This window comes from Haliotis rubra, unplaced genomic scaffold, assembly GCF_003918875.1.
Source record: "Haliotis rubra isolate DU_JTF1 unplaced genomic scaffold, ASM391887v1 Scf56, whole genome shotgun sequence".
NCBI classification, from domain to species: domain Eukaryota; kingdom Metazoa; phylum Mollusca; class Gastropoda; order Lepetellida; family Haliotidae; genus Haliotis; species Haliotis rubra.
Window position 1 is genome coordinate 2,719,830 of NW_025767257.1, and position 23,528 is coordinate 2,743,357.

The 23,528-nt window shown below is 37.9% G+C and overlaps 1 protein-coding gene across 1 annotated transcript in view; it reads right to left on the reverse strand.

The window, feature by feature from the left end:
- LOC124253949 (tensin-1-like) overlaps positions 1–23,528 on the reverse strand; it is a 253,052-nt gene that overhangs the window by 52,830 nt on the left and 176,694 nt on the right. The window contains 1 exon segment of the mRNA XM_046687798.1: positions 7,350–7,388. Within this exon segment, the coding sequence (XP_046543754.1) occupies positions 7,350–7,388 (39 nt within the window).

A 23,528-nucleotide genomic window follows, 5' to 3' on the forward strand; every position in this document is an offset into this window, starting at 1 on the left:
GCTTTATGCAAACTTTACCTGAATTCACGTGACTCCGTAAAACGTCCTTAGGTTGAACGAGGTCAGTGAGCGTCCATGCATGAATGTCCGGCATGCAGGTTCGGGAGATTGACTGACCAATCACTTACCAAAAGAGACCATAACAACCAGGCTATATGAAGCAATACACTAACGTGGTGTGGTATACATGGCAAACGCTCCACACAGCATGGTGACCCAGAAAGCTAACGTAGCATATCTGAATGTTATTAATCAATGGAGGCTATTAACATGCAGTTCTCCTCCGTCTGTGTGTAGAATCTGCCTTGTGTGGGCATGGGTCAAAACTGTTAGCCCCCATTGTGTCATAACGATACTCAACCCTGTGTCATAATACCATGTATCTTACATGACAAAGATATTTTTGGTTTTGGCACAATATGAAACGTTCACATACATGTCATTTGATATCCTGTCATAGATGTATGAGGAAATGTATGCATATACTAATGACATTTTGGGAAGGTCACAGTTGAACATCAAGGCCAACCAGTAGCAAGACAACATACAATTATTGTTTTTTCACAAGCTTTGAATCTTTTACCAAAATGATAGGTTAGACAACCTTCCTGAATTGATTATAAGCATAGCTTGTTATTTGCATTCTGAAACATGATATGTGAATGTATGTCTCACAAAGATTGCGTTAATTCACACCCTTGCAGCGTAGCCAGGCAGGGATTATTCCTATCATGCATATGTATGAATCTCTTGTCAGATGTCTACATGCTACAGTGCAGGAGGTGTACAAAGAGGACAACCTTTCAAAAAGATGGGCTTTAGCATATAAAACTGATGGTGTCATGCATATTTCACATTGAAATGTTTGCTAAAAAACCCAGTTGTCCAATGATCATGCAGCTAGCACTTGGATGTCCACCACGCCTATCTGTCAACCACTATGATTTCTAGCATTGCATACAGCTCTTAGGGCAGAAAACGTATAAAACTGGCTCAATTCCAGATAAAAAACATCCACTCTGTTGTACTGCATATGAAAGTGGTAAGTGGTATTTTCAGCTGTATCACCTTAGCAGATACCAAGAATGGGCATGAGACATTGTACCCATACAGAAACTGAAACCAGGTCTGCGGCAAGACGTGCAACAACTTGAACTACTGGACTATCTTCCTCACACACCCTCCATATGAGAACATCTGTGCATGTGAAAAACAGGCCTTTGAAACTGGTACCTCTGCATTGTAAATATGGCCTTATTATGTATATGACATGATATATCCTAGTGTAACTTTGTATATTGTTTTAACCAATAGCACATTTTGAGATCCCTTCAGGTAAATGAACAGGAGGTGAGAAACATGGACAACTGAAACAGAAATCTGTCATAAGAAAGTAAGATACGTTATCGATAACAACTTCTTTATAATATACGATGCGACGTTTCAGTGTAAATTCTTAACCGCTGTCAAGCAGGAGTGAAGTATTACAACACAGAACAGACTTTTATCCGGTCAGAAATCTTTCAGTTGAAAATGCCAAGACTTTCTAGACATAACAATAGTTATATTGTATTTTCTCTTTTATATGCAGAGGTTACGATTACTGTGTGTATTTTCAAATTAACTAAGCCATAAACAGTATTCAGTTCAAAAGAATTTTGATTCAAAGACCAGAAAAATTGTATCTGAAATAATATATTCCAAAAACTTCTTATTATAGTTCAGCTTTCACTACGTATGTTACAAATACTAAACACCAATAGGGTAGCACTTTGCCGCAGTTGTTTGCTGGTGCCAGGATGTTTTGTTTTTATCAATTTGGCCAGTCACCATTGAGGCTTCTTGTGCTTACATTATCCAAGCATGTAATAGCTGAACTACAATAAATATGACCTTTGTGGAGTCAAGGTTTCAAGCATTGGTATTTAGGATACATGTAAAAAAGTCCCTATCAACTAAGGTCCTTTTCAAAATGACAAGAGGGCTATCTGCTTATGGGTAGCGTAAATAACTTGATTTGGTGCCATCTGTTTATCAGTTCACACATAGTTTTGCAGAAATTAATAAAATGGATTACAAACATCAGTTGAGATATAAACATATTTTATAACTAGATAGAATGAAAGCAGGATCAAATCTTTGTTGCAGATTTGTTGACATGGTATTTCCGGTGAAACATGATCACAGTAATGTCTTTGGGTTTGAGGAAAAACATCAAAGGTCAAGAAAATCATGTAACTTGTAAACACACACACAACTTTCTCATAAGAGCCTTTCTATGTAAATATAAAGATGCCCTTCACACTAGAGCCTGTATATGTAAATATTAAAGATACCCTTTTCACTAGAGCCTGTATATGTAAATATAAAGACTAGAGCCTGTATATGTAAACATTAAAGATGCCCTTCTCACTAGAGCCTGTATATGTAAATATAAAGATGCCCTTCTCACTAGAGCCTGTATATGTAAATATTAAAGATGCCCTTCTCACTAGAGCCTGTATATGTAAATATAAAGATGCCCTTCTCACTAGAGCCTGTATATGTAGATATAAAAGATGCCCTTCTCACTAGAGCCTGTATATGTAGATATAAAAGATTCACTAGAGCCTGTATATGTAGATACAAAGATGCCCTTCTCTAAAAAACATATTTTTAACTGGAAGTAGCTTCATATTCGACATGTAAGATTCAATTCTCACACTAATCTAAATGTAGGCTGCCTGAACATAATGAAGTGTATACAATGTTAGCTGTAGTGAACCCCGGATATTGCTTCAATCTCTGTGGGCGGTACATTATCATAGAAATGTGCATTTCAGTGAGAAGGGTTGTAGAAGATCTCATGTGAAAATCCCTGTCCTTATGAAATAGTTCTCAGCTATATAAAATGACACATAAATAGCTTTCAAATATCATCATGATCAAGTCAAACTTTTAAAAAAAATTCTTCTCTTCAAGATGTGATAACGGGGTCAGTAGCTACACTGAAATGTCGCTCATATTAAAAATAAATAAGTTGTATATCCATAGGACTCTCCTCCATGATTGAATGTTATGTGTTTCTATCCAACCACCAGTCTGACACGGATCTACCAGAACATGCTTATTGTGATATGGATATGCTTCCTACACATCTACCTGCAGCATATTTCAACAACAAACGTCAAGTGCAAAATTATGAGAAGAAATTTCTCACTTACAAGATCAAGTTTGGAAGGTTACACCCACATCCATGATAAGGAAATACTTTATTTAATCATTTAATGCCTTTTTTTATCTTTGATAAAATAGCTGAAATTCATTATTCCGAAATTGTCAACATGCATATTTAACTGCTTATTACCCGTAAAAGCACCTCAACATTACAAATGGCCTTGCGTGTCATATACATGATAGTGAACAAGGTCTAACACAGCATTGAGAGACACATATTTATGTGTGAGTGAGTATGGTTTTACGCCACTTTTAGCAATATTCCAGCAATATCATAACGGGGTATTAATGTGTAAAAGATTAAAGTGAAAGTACAGTGGTGATCAAGATCATAATTGGGGCAAATCTTGGATTCCAACTCAATCAGTCCAAGAGTGGCTGAAGAATTTAATAACATACAGTATACAATGACACCTATCACAACAGTGAGCCTGGTCTTGCAACCTTCAACAAAGCACAGCAAGATCACAATGGGGATATCAAGAATGGTTTTCGACACAAGGGGGAATCAAACCCCAATTCATTAAGATGTTTTGTTGCTATATGGCTGGAGATATGCCAATGTTACGTTAAAGTTTAACTAGCTCACTCATTAAGATGTGAAAATACTTTAACCACTAGGGTTCCCAATGTCCCCATACCTCTGTTACCTGTAATAATGCTTGTATTTCCACGTGTAATATATGCAACATAACCTATCTGTACTACAACCCTCATAATGTAGTGTAGAAAAATGGGTCAATGGATTTTGAGATGTCCCCTTAAAAACAATTCTTTTCAGTGTCTCCACTCCTTGAAGATAGGGAGAAGTTTTACATAAGAGTTCAGTAGAGGAGTATCCCTTGTAACATCTGTTTTCTGGTGAACTCTTTGAGGCAACTGTGCATCTCAGTCAATGTCACTCTGCCACAAAAACAGTGACAGACTCGCCTTACACACAATACAAGCCATTCACACTCTGGTCAGGTCGTTCTTACAAGAAAATCAAACAATTTTGTTTCCTAGCCTCCAGCTTGCACGTCACAACTGGACATGTTTGGATCATCCTGGTTCAGTTCAGCCATGTTAATTAGCAAGAGTCCTAGCAAGTCTAGGTTGCAATATGAGGTTAAACTTTTTCTGCATCGTAGACACTCCCAACAAGAAACACACTGTAACACAGTTGCCAGCAATATAAAAATCTACACAAATAGATGTGTATAGACACAGGGTTGCATTGGTATGTATATAAATATCTCGTAAACAGACAGTGCACACCATCACAAACAGATTGACTTCAACACTCAAACTTATCTGCGCAGAACCCCATCATTAAGCAACATAACAGATAAAGTAGCCAAGGCGTCCCTGATATCAGGACATGAAAAAGTGAGGTTTAAGAGGTTGTAGAAGCTTGGAAAAACCTTGGTACTAACCTGAAGTGATACCAGTGGCTTGCCGATTCCTGCAGGAGGTTCAGACAGAAATCTGACACTATCTTCCCTGGCACAAACCAACCCCCATCAAATGGGACTGTTTATTTCAGGTTGGGCTAAAATTAGACCAAGATGCACCCATCTTTTCCTCAAGCCTTGTGAACCAGGAGAGGATATTGGGCAGAGTAGATGGAGGATAGCTATATGTATGTTTAGGCAGAAATATTTTGTCATTAATTATGAAAGCAGAGTATCATAATTGACAGCTTCTACTTGTACAGATATCGGGTTACTTATTATGGGTTTAACAGCAGTCTCCAAGAAATCATTACCAACTATACAAGCATAAAGTGATTATATTACAGAAAATTTGACAAGCTGTAAAGATAAAATATTAATCAATTTGAATGCATCCCCCTCCCTGTGCCCCTCCTATTCCTACCGTCCGCTGCATCAGTGGTCCAATTCATCTCTCTACAGCCCCCACTAACCACAACACTGAGAAGCTCTTCCTTGTCAGTGGGAGGTTCACCTTTAACCTCATGGAGGAGGGTACTGAGGAATGGGGTCACCAACTTTAGTTTTTAGTAAGATATTTCAACAAATATTACAGTCTAGTTGAGAGATATTGTTCAATACAAGCTGATGTAGATTTGTCTTCAGCCTTGAAATACTATGATACCAATGATGGCACGTATACAACTGATGATGACTTACTGATACAAGACAGCTGAATGCGTAGCATGCCTGGAAATTGACTGAAGTGACTGGTGTCTTTCACTACATCACAATGTCATAACAGTATCATTTCATATTTTTCTTCCAACTAACCTAAGTTTATGAATACTAGAATGAATTATCCATTCTTAATTTTTTTTTTCATATTTAGGTCCAAATATGTCTGATGCCTAAAACTGAAGAAAGTCATGTATATCTAAAGTCACCTGAACATGTGACTACAGGTAAATGATTACCAAATTTCTAAATTCAGAATACAAAGTCATTGGGGTGAACAGTTCAAGAAACTGAAGCTGTATTAGAGGCCAGCATATACTGCCCATCCCGTAACATGGCTGTATCTCGCTACACAACGCTACAACATGTGGCCAGTCCACATCATGGCGTACCTGTGGCAGGCAATGTGCGTGTGAGGCACAGAAATGTTATGGTGACTTACCTGCATGACCTAGTCAGTAAACCATGACATATCCACACATAGACATCTTTGTTCATATCTATAACGCTTAGTTAGTAATCCCTCAGGCAACACATCAAATCTAGTAACAGTATTTGATTTAGTTTGTATGCCTGCTAATAAGGCAAAGCGGAAAGTGTGGGCGGTGCTACAACACGCTACCCCTTAAACCTTTCAACAAAATACCTCAATTCCTTCTAAGATTCTTATCCACTTGTTGTTAAGGTGTCAACTAAAGAGGAATGAATTTGCATACACGTTATGATGAATTGAATTCAGTTTTTTACGATTTTATTACATAAACTGGAAAATGTTGATTTAGGTCAAAGTTTGTTTCTGCTCTGGTAATGCTGTCATGTCTCCTCAGCTCCTGAGGGTTACAGAGTTGTAACTATCCAGGTCAACTGTGTCATACAACACCTTGAGCCAGGTATTCAGAATATGTCCACCCTTAAACTTGCAAATTTCAATCCTCCTTGAGACAAGCAAAATGTTAAATTACTTACATATAAATATAAGAAATACACTGAAATATGATATATCCTTTTATATGATATACAGATTAATTTGAAAATTAGACCCCATCTTTTCTGATCAATTTTAGTTACTCCATTGAAAGTCCTAAGTCCATCTGGTGTAACCTGATCTATTTCAGATTAGTAAGGTCTTCAGCTCCTCACCTCCATGCGATGGAGACATTTGAAGGTTCCCAACCATATCTATGAACATGAAATGTTTTTGAAGTGGACCATAAACTCAGCAAGTGGTCGGTATCAATAAAGTGAGCGACCTTGAATAAAAGAGAGGGAGCCAGGCCATCTCCCTGAGGTACGCTTCATTACCTTAGCAATGCACTTGCCACTTACACACAACTGTCATGAATGCAAGTTCTTAGGTTATTATATTTAACCTCATATATAAAATCCCTCAAAATTAAATGCAAATATTCATCTCTATGAACACACTTCTGTTGGGGAAGAATGAGACAGGTTTTACTGGCTTACATGCATGATGAAATCTTTGAAGAAATGTTTGAATTCTATCAGCTCAACTTTCAATGGCACAAATTATCAAAGGTATAAGGCTCTCCTTCAGTGAATGAGCAGCACTACAGAGAATATATCTGAGAACTTTGTCCTTTTTGACCTCAGAGATTAACAGTTTTAGATGCAAACCATGGCAAAATCACTTATCCTATTACCTACCAAACAAACTGGTGTTCCATTTCACATGAACAGGAATTATAACCAACATTCCCCTGCAAATCATGGCCTCATGGACTCAGAAACTATGTCTTCACATTGCAAGGCAACAAATCAGAATGAAAGAAATGATTCTAACACATTCACCTAATCAGAGACTTTGCCAACTTTCTGACCTTTTTTTCTGACATTTCCCTTTTAACTTGGACAGGTCTGAGGAGTCTTTCCAAATGTGAGCCATACTGTAACACCCAACACAATAATCAGATGCCTCAAGGAAACCAGCTGTACAGAAACTGATGAAACTAGTAGTGGACTTACCAGTTCATTGCTGACCTGAGGAACGCATGTAGTCACCACCTGCAAACATAACAGGGAGAATTAGCATATCTACAACATAAATGTTCAAACCTGATTACAACAATCAAGATAGATTATGATCATATACAAGTTTCCTTGAACAATAACATCAGGAATGTTAGATGTAATCGCTGATAATGAGATTTGTATGTTTGAATGTGAAGTTCGTAAACCTATCAACTAGTCAATTAGACATTTACATGAGAATGCTAATGTCCTGATTCTAATGCCCATCAAAGCACATGAGGACCTCAAGCACAATGCAGTTGAGAAAATGAAAAAGTATCAGAGTTTCATCATCATCTTAAGCTTCTGTTCATTCTTGGGATATGTGTGCCTGACCCAGAGAGGGTTAATCTGTCCACCATGGGTGTTATCAGAAGGTGTACTTGTCATATGTATTACATGTTCATCTGAGAACAAGCCAACACAGAAACTGCTGAGCAAATTTACGTCTTGACCCACTCCAAACACTTGTTCTGAACAAACACCATATTTACTTAGCTAGTTAACCCTCACCCCCTATCATGGATAGTGGTATAACCAACATCAAAGATGGGATTATGCTACTGAAGGTAATCAGGTATGGAGGGTTAAGTTGACTTTACAACCGACGACAGACAATAAGAGCCTTGCTTAGCTTAAGATTTAGATTTGATCCCCCTCATAATCTGGGATGTTGCGGTAATCTCTCTATCATATTGCTTTCCTTATTCTGGACATTGCCTGATTGCATTTTATCTAAACTATTTGGTAAATAAGCCCCCAAAAGTTTCAACGAAAGGCTGTATCAGTTCACCATGTCAGATAAGTGTTGACGCACAGGTAACAGCAAGGGATACAATGGTCAGCATTCATTTGGAAATAAAGTTTGAGGAAAAATTGAAATAGTTATGTAGTTTTGAGGTCAATACACTATTAGACATCTCATATGGTAAAGTTTTTGTACACATGGTAATGTGCAGGGCTCATTATGCTTAACAAAGGACTATAGTCAAACTACTGAAACAATAATGTTTTATGCTTTGTCAGTGTGAGAAAAAATATTCATAATCACTTTTAAACACCAATCGTGTTTAACTACAGTTTCCCAGTATACCATGCTACTGAGAAGTCAGCCTTTCAGTTTGACCACAGCGTTGTATGGACAAAGAACAGACCAACACAAATGAGCAGTACTCATTATCAGCATGTCCATTAAAGCAGAGGAGGCATGGGATATGGTGTACAAATATCGATTCACTTCAACCACATGTGCTGTGATTAGATAATTTACCATCAATCGATAGATTAACTACCATTCTCTTCAGAACTGTTGCCAGAAATGTTGAGTGGAGCATCCCATGACTCGATTCAATCATCCTTGCCCCAAATGTCCTCTTTCTTCACATCATCAAAATGAATCAGGCTTCTGACATTTAGTGCACTTTCAACATCCATAAAAATATCAATATGCTTCATTCAATAGTTGTAAGGGGAAAGTAATCTTTCAAATGTAATCATCTGAACATGTTCCAGCTATCTTTCAGAACAAACACTGCAAAATTACATTCATATTACAAACAGGGTCAATTTTTTTATTGAAGAAAGTACAAAAACTGTTTCCAGTTTCTTACTGAGTAGCCTGAATGTGTTTATCAGCATGCTTATATAACACTGCATGATCACATAAGCTCATGTTAAAAAAGCTCACATCAGTGGCAGCAGATAAGGTGCCATACTTTGTCTTCATCCCCAGACCAAAACCTGCAGGACTCGGGGTATTCTGGGATACTTTAATCTGCATGTTCCTGGTTGCCGTGGTAACCAAGTAGTGATATTTTTAACTTTGGAAGATAACCGTCTATTTTCATGACAAGCAGATGGATTTAGCTTCTGGGAAACTTCTCATCTGTCTTCAACAGGAGCCATTGAGGTTCAAGACCTGCTTATATCATTAACTCCCAAAACATACTTCAACTTTACATGTAAAAAACATCATGGGTACCCACCCACCTTCTTAATGACTTCCAAGCTTCAATATACAAGTTGATTAAAAAGAACTATCTTATGTACCCATCTTTCAACACTAACGCCAGAGAATAATCAGTCAAGTTTTCCTGGTTATTTGACTGGGTGTATCTGACTAAATATCAGTGACATATATATGGACAGATCAGAAACAATCAGTGATCACACCAGGGGTGTGCAGAAAGACGTACTTCCTTACTGACACAAATTGAACATAAAGTGTCTGTTTTGGGCCTTCCAACACACAGAAGCAGCCATACAATGAAATATCCAATACATCTAAAGTGAACAACTTGGTATTTATAAACCCTTCAGAGGCACCATCTGCCACCAACAATTCACAACACTCAGTTGCCAGAAACTTAATAAATGGTAATAAAATAACAGCCCTGAGATTGTTGAAAATCATCACCTGCATGTTAATGATCCTTTTCATTGTTAATATTGCCACCCAACTGTTGCATACATACAAATATAAGTACAATATATCTACTATGTCAACAGCAAATGGCTTCAAGTCCATTGTCAATCTAACAGTCACTGATAATTGTCATCTATATCTTGTTGTAAATATCAAACTTGAAAGGCATTATATCCAGCCTTCATCACTGCCACCCAACCATGCATAGCACTGGCTGTATATGACAATAGGCAATATGTCTACATAATCCTCAGTCATTATATGGATGTAGGATGCTGAATTACCAGTGTATCAGCAATTAGTTTGGTATCATCAACAATATTTCAAAGATAAAGTTAGCAGTGTTTAACAAAAGTTTTCCATTATAATAATAATAATAAGGTTGCTTGTATAGCGCTTAATTCCATACACATGTATGCTCGGAGCATTAAGTATATCTGTTTTCGCATGTGTGTTTGTGGTACTCCTTTAAGGAAAACCTTATTGGGTCAGTATACACCAAAATGGCGCCCACATGTCAGGAGTGGTTTTTTTACATTCCTTTCCTATCACCAAAATGTCTTATGCTTTTCACACTCTGAAAATATTCCAATATCTGAATTTAAAATAGAATAATGTTCATGGCCCTGAATGACCATGTGTATTGTGGTAATGTTTTCAATAACCCTTACACACTTCCCCTTCCCAATTAGCCCCCCCCAAACCATTTCCTTCGCTCTTCCACATACTTAAGACTCATTCATTTACTATGAATGCAAGACCACACAACATACTCCATCAGCAGTTAATCGGGTTTTTATACAGCAACTTTGTTTTCTTGAACACCTCTTCAAATCCCCTGTTTGGTGTATAGTGAACTTTGCAGTCACATGCTACTTCCTACTCGCTTCCTCTTTCCTGGAGGACCACCAGCCAACATCAGACAGGGAAGACATGGAGTATATGACGAAGTATATTAGTACCGGTGGAATCTATATCAGTCTCAGTATTTTCAAGTTAAACGTTGTCTTCCAATTCCTTGTAAAATTGTCCGTGACTCAGAACACATGCACATAGGTTTTTCCCACAATGATTAGACAAAAGCAGATTTCTCATTTCCTGATTTATCATTTCTGTCTCATCACTCAGCCTCCTGACTGACTGACTATATGACTGGCTTATGTTTGTAGCTGAAGTATAGCTACAGGTCCACCCTTGTCATGCCAGCGAGATGGCTCAGCCTCCCACATCTTTCTATTGATAGAACATAACACATCCCACCCACACACACCAGTCCCATGATAGGTAATAACTAGTTTTATTACCCACAGGATTTGAAATAAACAGGTTCATAAACATCATATACTAATCCAAATAACACTTCACATGTACCAGAGTGTTGACAGCACTTGAATCTTATCATGATGGAAGATAAGAATGATATCATGCTAGGACCAACATCATTACAGAGGAATGCTGACGTCATTTGACAATAGAGAGTCACAATCAGTGCATTTCTACAGGGGACCTACAAGTGACTGTGAAACAGAGTCAAAAGTTCTTTAGGCATTCACGTATTGGCCTGCACTCCCTCAGGAAATGAAGAATTCTGACAATAACTTTATATAAATCAGTATGATATGCATACTCCTATAATAATCTGTCTTAATGTCTATTGTCTACAATAGGTAAAGTATGACATACAAATGATATCATAAAACCATAATGCAGATGAGTTGTGATAATGATGTTATCAGTTGAGATCTACCTGCAGGGACCCATATCGACAGTGACTGTTATTCTCTGTCCATTACAGCAGCCATAAAACGTCCACAACAACCCTTGAATACACAAACTGTCATGTGTATTGGAACCCTTGAATACACAAAACTGTCATGAGTATTGGAACCCTTGAATACACAAAACTGTCATGAGTATTGGAACCCTTGAATACACAAAACTGTCATGAGTATTGGAACCCTTGAATACACAAAACTGTCATGAGTATTGGAACCCTTGAATACACAAAACTGTCATGAGTATTGGAACCCTTGAATACACAAAACTGTCATGAGTATTGGAATCCTTGAATACACAAAACTTTAATGTGTACTAGAACCCTGAATACACCAGATTTTAATGTGTACTTGAACCCTGAATACATCAGACTAATGTGTACTTGAGCCCTTGAATACACCAGACTGTAATGTGTGTTGGAAGACTTGACTACACCAGACGTTTATTGGACTATCTAGTTGCGTGACATCAATGCAAAGCATATCTGCCACATAATCCTATGCTCTTGTATGCATCACACAAGCCATCGTTATTCATGCCAGTCAACACTCGTTGTGAAGCGTTGGATCCCTTCTCCTTCCCATTCCTTACAAGTATTCTAAACGTATCACGTCTTCTGAATATGGCACAAAACAATCAAACTAAACCAGTGACAGTTACAGGTCCTTCTTCAACATCTACACAAAAGTCATTTAAATCTACAGAAATATTCTCCATCCTGATTATCTACCCCCAACCCAAAATGATGTTATAGGGTTAAAACCAGCACCTTAACAATTGCATTGTCCAGTACAATCTTACAGAAATCTGTAAGTTTTGTTTGCAGGCGTGTGTGTCTACAGGAACAATCCTGAGATGATCTGGGCTATAGAAAGTGAGGCTGTCCCATCAGAATGACAATATAATTCCCCAGTTCACTTACTTTGCCAGGACAAGAGAGGTATCACTTGACACAAGTTTCACAAGCGAAAGGGGATCTGGCCTTGCTGGAGTATCACAGAGGCATGACATACTTTCTGGCAGCACATGCTTGCAATGTCAATCTGCCACAACCATATTTGATCTGTACACAGTAGACAACATTACAGGAAGGAATGAAACACTAAAAGAAATCACTTATCACATAATGAACCTAATCAAACCAAAGGTATTTTGTTCTATGTAAATCTGAATACCCTGCTCATAATTTCCCCTTTTCTCTGCACACAAGTAAATACTAGAAAGTTACTAAATTGAACCTATTCCTTAACAACACAAATGAAATACACATGATGTAACAAGAACAACACGATAGTAAATGATAGTTAACTTACATAGCGTTTAGGGTTTGGCAAACTTCTGAACTGCGTTGCTTCATCAAATCCAGGGTTATAGGAAGAAACATACTGATTATTATATTCGTGGTAACTCCGCCTGGGAAGCCGGTTATCCATCCTTGGATTATCCCAGGGATTATACATCTCATACAACACATCTCGATAGGATTTGCCGTACTCCATCTCCAGGTAATTCCGAAAGCAAAGATGAAAGAATCACTTTACACCATAACCGCACCACCTCACATCTGTTCTGTGAGCGCCTTGGCAGAAAATGGCCGAGCCAGCGAATGAACTGACGAACTCATAAGTGACAGGAAATGGTTGGACTAGGTTTCACAATGATGTACTTCCAAAACATTACTCCACCAAAGACTGGTCACATTTCAAACGCCACGACCTGTGGCAATCTGTCGCCTTTTAATTCAAGCGGGATATGACATTCCATAAAGTGTTGACCACATACCAGGCTACGGTATTATGTTTTGGAGAATACAGTGATGGCTGTGGTGACATCTGGGATTGAAAGTTGATGTAGATTGATCAGGAGTAGCCAAATACAAACAAAACCCAGCATATTGAGAAACTTGATTGTGAACTAAGTAAAGCATGCAATAGTGATTGTAATTGATCATTTAAAAGCCTCATCATATCACATATTTTAGGATTTCACATATTTTCTAGAAATAGCACCAGTCCATAGAGGGACTGTGATACACATTTCATTTTTGCAATCTTTTTATTTTTAATTTAAAAAAGAAAAAGTATATATTTCACTGCTATTGTATCCATTTGTATATCAAAGCAAAGGACTATTGATATATCCTGGTATTTATCAATACATATGTATTAATGTTTACAAATCAATATTTGCAGTACACAATCTGTTCCTAACGTAGGCGTTGCTGATTAACCCTTCTACACTCACATCCGATCACGGCCTGTCATCTATTACAGAGTTATTTTGGGAGGGGTTCTGTCAACCATGAAGTGTTAATGTGGATTCTACTCACATCGAAGGCTGCTTTGTCAGACTAGGAATTAGGACAGTGATCAAGCAGATATTATTACCTCCCTTTGAATAATTCCTTTTAGCTAGACTAAACAGTTAATCTGCATGGCGTACTTCTGTGAAATACTCGCGTATGTAATGTCTTTTTCAAACATAATAAAACAGTTTGACTTCAGATGGAAGCTCAAAAGGCTGTTCTATTGCAATATTTACCTTCCATATCACATACAGCCATACATGATTGAAGTACTGCCAATCCCTTCAGCTTACCAGTCAGCTATGCTGTATTGAAAAGGCTGTAAATACTGTTGGGTATAAGTTGTTATCATAGTTTTGTATTAATTAGTCATTATAATATTTGATTGATTTAAGCATACCATTTTAATGGACCATTCATTAAAATGCCCAATAATATGCCCCAAAAATTGAAAACTTAGTAGTCAAAGCAAAAGAAATATATGCATTTTTTTACAATAAGTAATCTGTTGATAAATAATTTGTCCAGTGTGAATGATTTAAGCAGTCATCACTTCATCTCTGGTCTACCTGTATCTCCCCAAACGAGCACCTGTAAAGGCATACAGGTGCAAGGCCTTGCTTGTACATTTCTACGCTGAATTGTTCACCTTTCACTGTATAAGGTCAGCAAGTACTACCACGCACCATGTCTCCATGTGTATTCAACAGAATGCACAATACTGCAGGTTAACACAATGCACAACACTGCAGTCAACAGACATGCACCAACAAAAGAATGTGAATGTGTATTACATCAAGTTTAATCCCAACACTTTAGGCACACTTACATGTCTCTCCATTCATGTGGAAATGTCAAGGAAACAGGATGTTCACAAACTTTATGATCAGGATATTATGAATTAGAGTAGTCAATTGCAAGTTTTCGCTACAGATCTTTAACCTATCCCAACTAACCTTTTCACAGAAGACTTTTGACATACAAATGCCACCAGATTTCTGCCTATTAACAATAAACACATGCTCATGATACAGTCAATTTGTGCAATGTATTCGGCTTCACCAACGTTTTTTTTCAGGTTTATCAGTTTGTTTTGTCATTCTATATATTACTAATAATAAAGTGAAAAGTCCAAATCCAATTTGATAAAAATGGACATCAGTGGCCTGCTGTACCTTCTCCCAGACAATGTGTATTTCAAACAAAGATCCTCCAGGTGGGAGTCACAAGTAATGTGATCCTATCTATGATCAGCTGTACTGGCCACCCACACAGGTAGTGGGCAAACACCAACACTCACAACACCGCTGCCTACGAGCTTCCTGATGACAAACAATAGCTTCATATGTCTCAATGAGATATATGACACATACCTAAAACCGTAGACTGCCACAGAAAATCAATCACTTACTGGCCTGTGCTAAATGTCAGATAAATTAGACACACAATACAAGAAATGAATACAGGACACAACTAAATATACATACATTCAAAGTTAGATATCATATTTTATAAGGCTATACCAATGACCTGTTATAGAGATTTCAATACCCAGCTTGAAAAATTGTGAAATAGAATAAATATTAAAGTTAGTTTGTTTTGACAGTAAATTCTGAAAAAATAGTGTAACAAAACCACAACAAAAGGATGTTTAAAAGTGGCTCTTTAAGTAATCCCAAAACATCATGTTAATTTTTTCAACACAGATCAAATTTACGTCAGGTTCATTTGCTCAAGAAGATGTTCCTAATCTACCATAGCAATACTGTATACTTCCACCAGTGGTTACATTCCCCCCTGTATATACAACCACACAGTGACAAGCATGGTGCCATAAACAGCCCTGGACTGGCAGTTGTCACCAACCTTGACCCAGGAACATGCTTCAGTGGATGAATAAATAAGCAGGGTATACACTAACCTGACACATGTCTTAATCATAAACAATTGTAGACATCAAAATGTGACCTTTCAAATAGATACCTGTGCACTGTTAACACTTGAAATGAATGCTTAGTAACCATATTAACCCATTAACCTAATAGACTGTAGACACTCAGTGTTAACTACACGCGAGGTAACCATCTGATTGTAAGAGATAACACACTAGATAAGTACATGCTTCTAAATATTTCAAATGTCACAAGTTAATATCTGCATTTGCAGATGATCTGATTGTGTACACATCTATATAAAAATATTGCACAAACACCGAAAGTATGCTAGATACTTAACTAAAATGTAAGTACCTACTGTAAAAGCCTGTATTGCTGAAGTAAATTTCACATGTCAGTGTGTAACAAACATGTTCCTGTGTAAACAAGTTGAAAGCAACAGTCTACCTGTTTGACTAAAAATAGCTCGACACTTTCCATACACAAACAGCTAAAAGAAGCTAATGCATGAAATATTTAGCAGGAAAATTACCACTAACATGACTATCCAGCTAGGAGTCCACCTACCCTGAAAGAGTAATGGTAAGGTATGGCCCAGGAAGGTGGCAGCGTTGTGACGGCCTCATGCATCCATTAACACCTGTGTAACGACAGTCACCCTACGAAAGGTATTCTGATTCTCTCAGCCTTACCTTCTTGTGACATACACTTCCTCTGTCCGACAAGTATAATCCCTGATTTGGCTAAATGAACAAGGTACAGTGCATATGTGTGAAGTGACTATTAAACTATTATACGACCCAGTCGTGAACAATCAGTATTTGGGTCAAAGCCACTGTTACACGAGGAATTAGTAATGTGGCGTGGTGGTGGAGGAGTCTTTGCCTGAACTTGGTTTGATGCTAACTTGTAGGACAGGTTGCCAGTACTCTCTACCTCCGCAATATGTCCACTGAACACACCTAGGCTGTGAGGTGTTCATTGCTTGGCAGGTACATCATATGTCCTCAAGTTTGTTACTTTGCACAAGAATAAGCACAATTCATGAACTTATACACTTACTGAGACAAATAATATTCAAACTTTTAGATCATAAGTAGCAGCGAAATAACTTATAATGTTTAAAAACACACATGAAAATGTACAAAAGAGATATCTAGGGAAATTAAAAGTGAACAATTATCAGTTATAAACCTTAATTCTAATTTGCATAGCAATAAAAAAATCTAATTTTGAAGGCATAACCAGTTTTACATTGTAATATGAGCAAGCTTTCTCAAGTACATGTTTTCTACCTTCCTGTATTGTTCATGTCTACTGCTGATGCAAGTCCTACACATAACACTAATTACTGTGTAAAAAGCAGGTAAGACATGATAATATATGCCATCAAATGACAAGTTAGCATTTCTTTGAAACAGAAAAATAGAACTTGTGTCAGGAGAAAAGTTTTGGCAGTAGAGATTCATGATAAAGTGTGGCAACAGCTCTGATATGAGATCAAGATAATGTTGGCTACCAAACATTGGTAAAACCATTACATTGGACAATCCCAAATCTACAGGTGACTCACAGTGAGGAACTCCATTACTGGAGGCTGGAACTGGAACTTGTCCAAAACAGCATCCCAGACTTCAAAATCTTCTTTAAAAAAGTTTCACATTCACCTGATAAATATCAGTATTTAAAAGAAGGTTGTTGTTCACAAATTATCTCTACAGATGAAGCACTGGCATTGACTGTTAGCATCAACATACTTGTGCCCCTAGCTGGGATCCAGGTGACTACACACAGTACAATGCTGCATCACTAAGCACGCTTGTACAGATGCCATGGAATTTAGGGCTCATCCCCTCTCTTAACCCCATACAGGTCACACAACATTATCACAAGTAGGAGTACACAGGAAAACAAACAAATAGTTACTTCAATTGTGTTATCTGTACACTTGTAAGTGTAACAAGTCCTGCGAAATCTATGCTGTTTGTTAAAAACAGAGCAACCATATCAGCTTTCACATTATAATTTCATATTCAGCATGATGGGGTTAAAAGCATTGATATTCATAACCTATTCCGAAAAGACATAACGTCAAATTTTAAAGTGGTTAAACAACATTCTTGTGCACATAGCATGAAGTTGCACAAAATTTGGTACCTACTCTTTTTCATATCAAAGACATACAATAAGCCCTGAAGCCCATAGTTTAAAAAAAATTGTTTATGAACTTGAATAATATAATTGCTGCATTCACAAAATATCCATTGCTGATCCCAATCACTCTGCAAGCATAAAACTGTGTTCACAATTCCTAATCCCATTGTTACCTTCTAATTACAATTAATACACAGGTAACATTCTCAGCATCAGTTACATGTTTTTTTACCCTGAAGACTCCATTCAAGACCAAAGCAATGCTAAATTGGAAACCTGGTCGTTATCTCCAATACACTGACTACAGCCTTGCATGCTTCAAAGGTTTACTACTGAGACTATCATTCAGGAATCACTCAAGCTTATATCACCAGTATGTATCTCCAAACCTAACTGGACAAATGTTTAAACTTGCCTGGTGAAATGTTTACATTAATGTCCAACTAATATGCATGGAATACTTGTGCATGTGGGGTATATAGTGAGCCAGTGTATTGTTGACAACGATGGACTAAATACTTCAGTTAAGTCTTGTCTAGATTAACGCTTAGTCCCTGAATATATATAATATTGATAATAACAAATAAACCCATCAAAATTGAAAAGGAGCCCCAGTGAGTTTTGAGATTCAGGCCTGAACCTGGGGAAATCTAGACTTACTTCATTTAGGGCTTTAGCATTGCAGACAGTCTGGTCTTGCAGTCACTACTGTTAGTCACGTTACAGCAAGTCAGTACATACACATGACTGGCACATGAGTTAATTATGTATTTCTGAAAAGTGGTGTACCTAGTTAAAAGACAGAGACAAAAGAATTTGTTGACACCATATTCTGACAATACTTAAGAAACATCCATTGAAGGTTATTCATTCCCAGTTAAGACAGAACCTGGGCCTTCACCTTGTGGGTTGAACTAGATAAATTCCAGTTTGGTAGAGAAGTGAGCCAAAACCATCAGTGCCCATGTGTACAACCCACAAGTACTTGGTATGTGTGTCTTCAGCACATCAGAGGCCTCACAGACCTTCAACAGCCTTCAGTCCTGCACTTCTTCAATCACATTTCCAGTGTAGGTCATGGGAACTTTGGCAAATGAACAATGTTCCTGTCAGTTCTTCTATCCATGTTTACAATTTTCTCTCAAGTCAATAAATACATCCTTCAGGGTACCTCACATTTGGGATTTAGAGTGCACATTCTGCACACCCTACCGGTATGTAGTCAGAAAATGTCACCTATACCCCACAATAAATGGTAATTTTCAAACATATACACTAAGAAAAAAAAGCTATAAATATCTGATTTTGTATAGGACTACAATTAAAGTGCCATGGCTAGTAGTTATTGCAAACTAAAGACTTCCAATTTGGGAATGGTATATTTCCATTTTTGTCTGTTGTCCATTGATTAAAGAATTGTTACAAATGTGTGTGTAGGGATTGTATCGTCCTGTGGAAACAGTTATTCATGTGGTTCTAAGGTTCATCCAAACAGTAAACATTGTAATAGACAGTACAGTGAATTGACTCAATAAAGCAATACTATACCTTACATTAAACAGTTGAAGTACACATTATGCTGGGACATAACATCAGTTTAGGCAGTTAGAGCAAACATGAACATTTAAAGTATTGTTGTTTTATCAGAAGTACAACCAAATACAATAAAAGGATTGTATCAAGTAGGGTCAATGATGCCAAATATTTTTAAAATATGAAACTCAGGTAACCTGTTATCATCTGCCTGCAATAACAACATGAACTACTCAACATGGCTGACTGACTGCCTGAGTTTTGGTTTTACGCCGCTTTTAGCAATATTCCAGCAACATCACGGCGGGGGACACCAGAAATTGGCTTCACACATAGTTCCCATGTGGGGATTTGAACCCGGGTCTTCGGCGTGACGAGCCAACGCTTTAACCATTAGGCTACCCCACCGCCCCTACTCAGCATGGGACGGAGATGGATGACTTATTACTTTGTAGCTAAACCTTCTCAACATGGTGTCACATTTGGACAGATATTGCCACGTCTATCCATTCATCTTACTTATATTTATGTCTGCAAGAATGTTGTGGGCACAAAAGTGCAGTCTACCAGAACAATTAACATTATACTTTAACGTCTTAAGCCTCATACACACACGATACTGTCTGGCCAATCCTCTGAATACTTCCCAGTGTGGGTTGAAGGTATTTATTTCACATCACTAAGCCTGCTCATTTCATGTGGTAAGCACAACTCTAGATGTGTAGGTGTTGCTGAAAACACTATTTGCATTGTGCTAGAAAAAACATGATCCTGAGTGAGTGAGTGAGTGAGTATGGTTTTACACCGCTTTTACCAATATTCCAGCAATATCTGAGGGCGACTTCAGGAATGAGCTTCAAACATTGTACCCATGTGGGGAATTGAACACAAGTCTTTGGCGTGACAAGCGAATGCTTTAACCATAAGGCTACCCCACTGCCCCCTTAGTGAATAGACAGTACGACACTTCTTCATATTATCATAATTTAAATGAAAAACATGGCAATAATATTGTGTAAATACTGAAATATGATGCTTCTCATCCTCTTTTTGAACTTGGTTCAATAACTGAAGATAGAATCATGACATTGCATCCAGGAAATGTGTTGAAATGATGAACAGATGACATTCTGGGGTCATCATAACCTATCCAAATAGTCTCATTTACTGTAATACAAAATGGGTAAATTTTTGCTTATCTTGTGGTTAAAGGATTCTTTACCCATGTAGCTAAAGCCTGACAGTTACAACACAGTTGGGAGACAGATTTGACAGTGACGTTGCTGCAACATGTCACAGATTGAAGTACATGTAACAAAGAAGTGGTTCTTCTTAGCTTGCTGAGGCGATGGTGTAGCACAGTGGTTAAGGCGATCGCCCATCACGCCAATGAACCGGGTTTGATTCCCCACATGGGCACAATGTGTGAAGACCATTTCAGGTGTTCCCTGCCGTGATGTTTTGGAATATTGCTAAAAGCGGTGTAAACCTAAACTCACTCACTCAGTCTAAGCTTGCTGTAACATCTCAGAGATACAGATAGATGTAACAGGTATTTGATCCTTCTGCATCAGCTGTAATGTTTTATACATGGACATGTCCCAGCCTTGAGTAGTTGGGGACTATCTAATGTCAGTAGTGTTGTCCTCACAACTGGCTGTAATGCCATGCACAACACTCCTGATCAGTGTCATACGCAGTAAGCAGGAAAATGTCATGAATATGACATTGGTGGGATGAGACAAGGATACATCCTAACCAGTCATAACCTCAAAATTACTCAAATATTTGTGTCAGTAAACACTTACAGCACATGTAAAAAAATCATAGAATGTAGGATATTATGATATTCATCCTTCTCACAAACATCATATGCATACCAATTTCATTCTCATTAATGTTCCTAGTTGTTGATTTATCAGTCACAATTTTGATCTCATGTATGTTTACATGGAAACCAATTTAGTCCTGAACTGATAATGGAAACTGTCTTGTACATAATTCACTGCTGGAATCGGGGGAACTGAAGGAACAATAACATCCAAGCGTTACCTTCTGTGTGTCGGTACATTCCAAATGTGTTGTAAACGTGAACACATCCATGCATGAGAATTCTCAAAACACAGCACATCAAACTCACACTATTGGGTCTGTTGTCTCCGCTTTAAACACTCCTCCAACACAAAGTATTCGAAATGTACAAGCGTCCGCAATCCCCTGCTACCCACACCCGAAATGTACATCCCAGCATGCCCGCCAGCCTGCACTGACTGTGTACAGTGTGGCCTGTGTTTGCCATATGGAGGGGTTACAGGTTATGTGATCCTATTACACTGACCACTGGTCAGTCCAAGGGTTATGTAATGTTGGAGGTAATCCTAGAGACATGCCAGCAGGGGGTCAGCAACACCACACCAGCAGCCTTCAATAGCTGCAGTGGCCAGCATGCCCCAAATATACATATAATGTCACTGGTTTCAGGCAAGGGATATGCAAGGTGCATCTCAACCATCAGGTGTGAAACTGTGTCTATTTGGAGGTCTGTCAAGTAGGGCTGCGCTGGGTACCTGGGGAACTTGGGTCAGGGGGTACAGAGAGGGACAGAGTTACCTTCAAGACTACTAGCTAGAACCAACTCAAACAAACCTAGTATGTTATGTGATATATTGCTAAATAATCAAAATTCACTCTAACTCCCTGGTTACACTAGAGGTAATTCATATTCACACTTCTTTCTGACTATGATTGCACTCCTTGTGATGTTACTTTCTGAATAAAGGTAACCCTTCAGTCAACTTCAATGTATTCATGACCTGATCTTTTTCTACATATTGCTTTTTGCTATAGTAAAACAATTCCCGAAAGCATGGTTTGTATCCAACCCTAAAGTCCTGGTTTGATCAGGTAATAAAGGGGTGGGTACACAGATGCTAAATTTGGACTCACTGGTCTCATCCCTAATATCAGTACAACATATGAGCCAAGGTGAGCATTTCCAGTTCTAGATGAATATACGTTGTATGAAAATCCTTATTAGCATTTACACATCTTCAGTTAGATTCCCCTAAATAAGTGAAATATGCCTCAAATGTATTGAATATAAAATTCAAGATAGATGTCAGTGCTGTTCGGAGAGTAATAATGAAACACCATTACACAGATAATATTACCCCTCTTGAGTTTAGAACCCCAAAATAACTATATATTTCACACTTGACATTTTATGTGACATACAACATTTGAGAAGGTTTTGAATCTTAATGGTCAATGATACCTGTACATTATACCTGAGTATATCGTTTACTCAGGTAATCAGATGTCTCCGACCAGAGTAATGTCATTTGTTGCTTCATTACAGCTGCTGGGCTAGAAGTGATACTAATCACAGAATTCAAAGAATGCTGTGTAAAAAATAGCCTATGGCACCATTTGGCAGGGATTCATACAACCAGAAAAAGTGAAAAGCTTTCAGACGTTCCACATTCCTTTCTTGAAATGCTTTTCTTGAAACAAGACAGTATTAATTTAATTTGAATTCCACTGCAATAACATCTACCCTTTGATGTGTCAACACCCAATCATAGCAATCATTAAGATGTGGGAGCACTAATCTGTACTGCTAGAATTAATAAATTCCTGTCCCATATACACAAGATGAAATCTACCTGTGATTTACGTAACATGGCACAGCACAACCAGCCCCTGGGGAGGAGGAGGAGGAGGAGATCACAGGGCTGCAGGCTGGCTCCCAGCTGATGGGCCCATGGTATGCCAGACAGTCAGAAATCAGTCTCAGCATAATTAGGAAACGTTGGGTAATTAACTGCATCCCTTCTATTAGATGGAAGTGAGATCTGAGAAGACCTAGCCTGTGTACCACCTGGTTATACTTGATAAACATGTCTTCAGTGGATATGTACGTGTAATCTATGTGCTCCATGTTTCAAACATTTCAAAATGAACATGATTTCAGGGATACTGCATGAAGTCGTGAACAAACAGGTGTTCATCCATTTAGCTTTCCCAACATTAAAGTTTATTTTTTT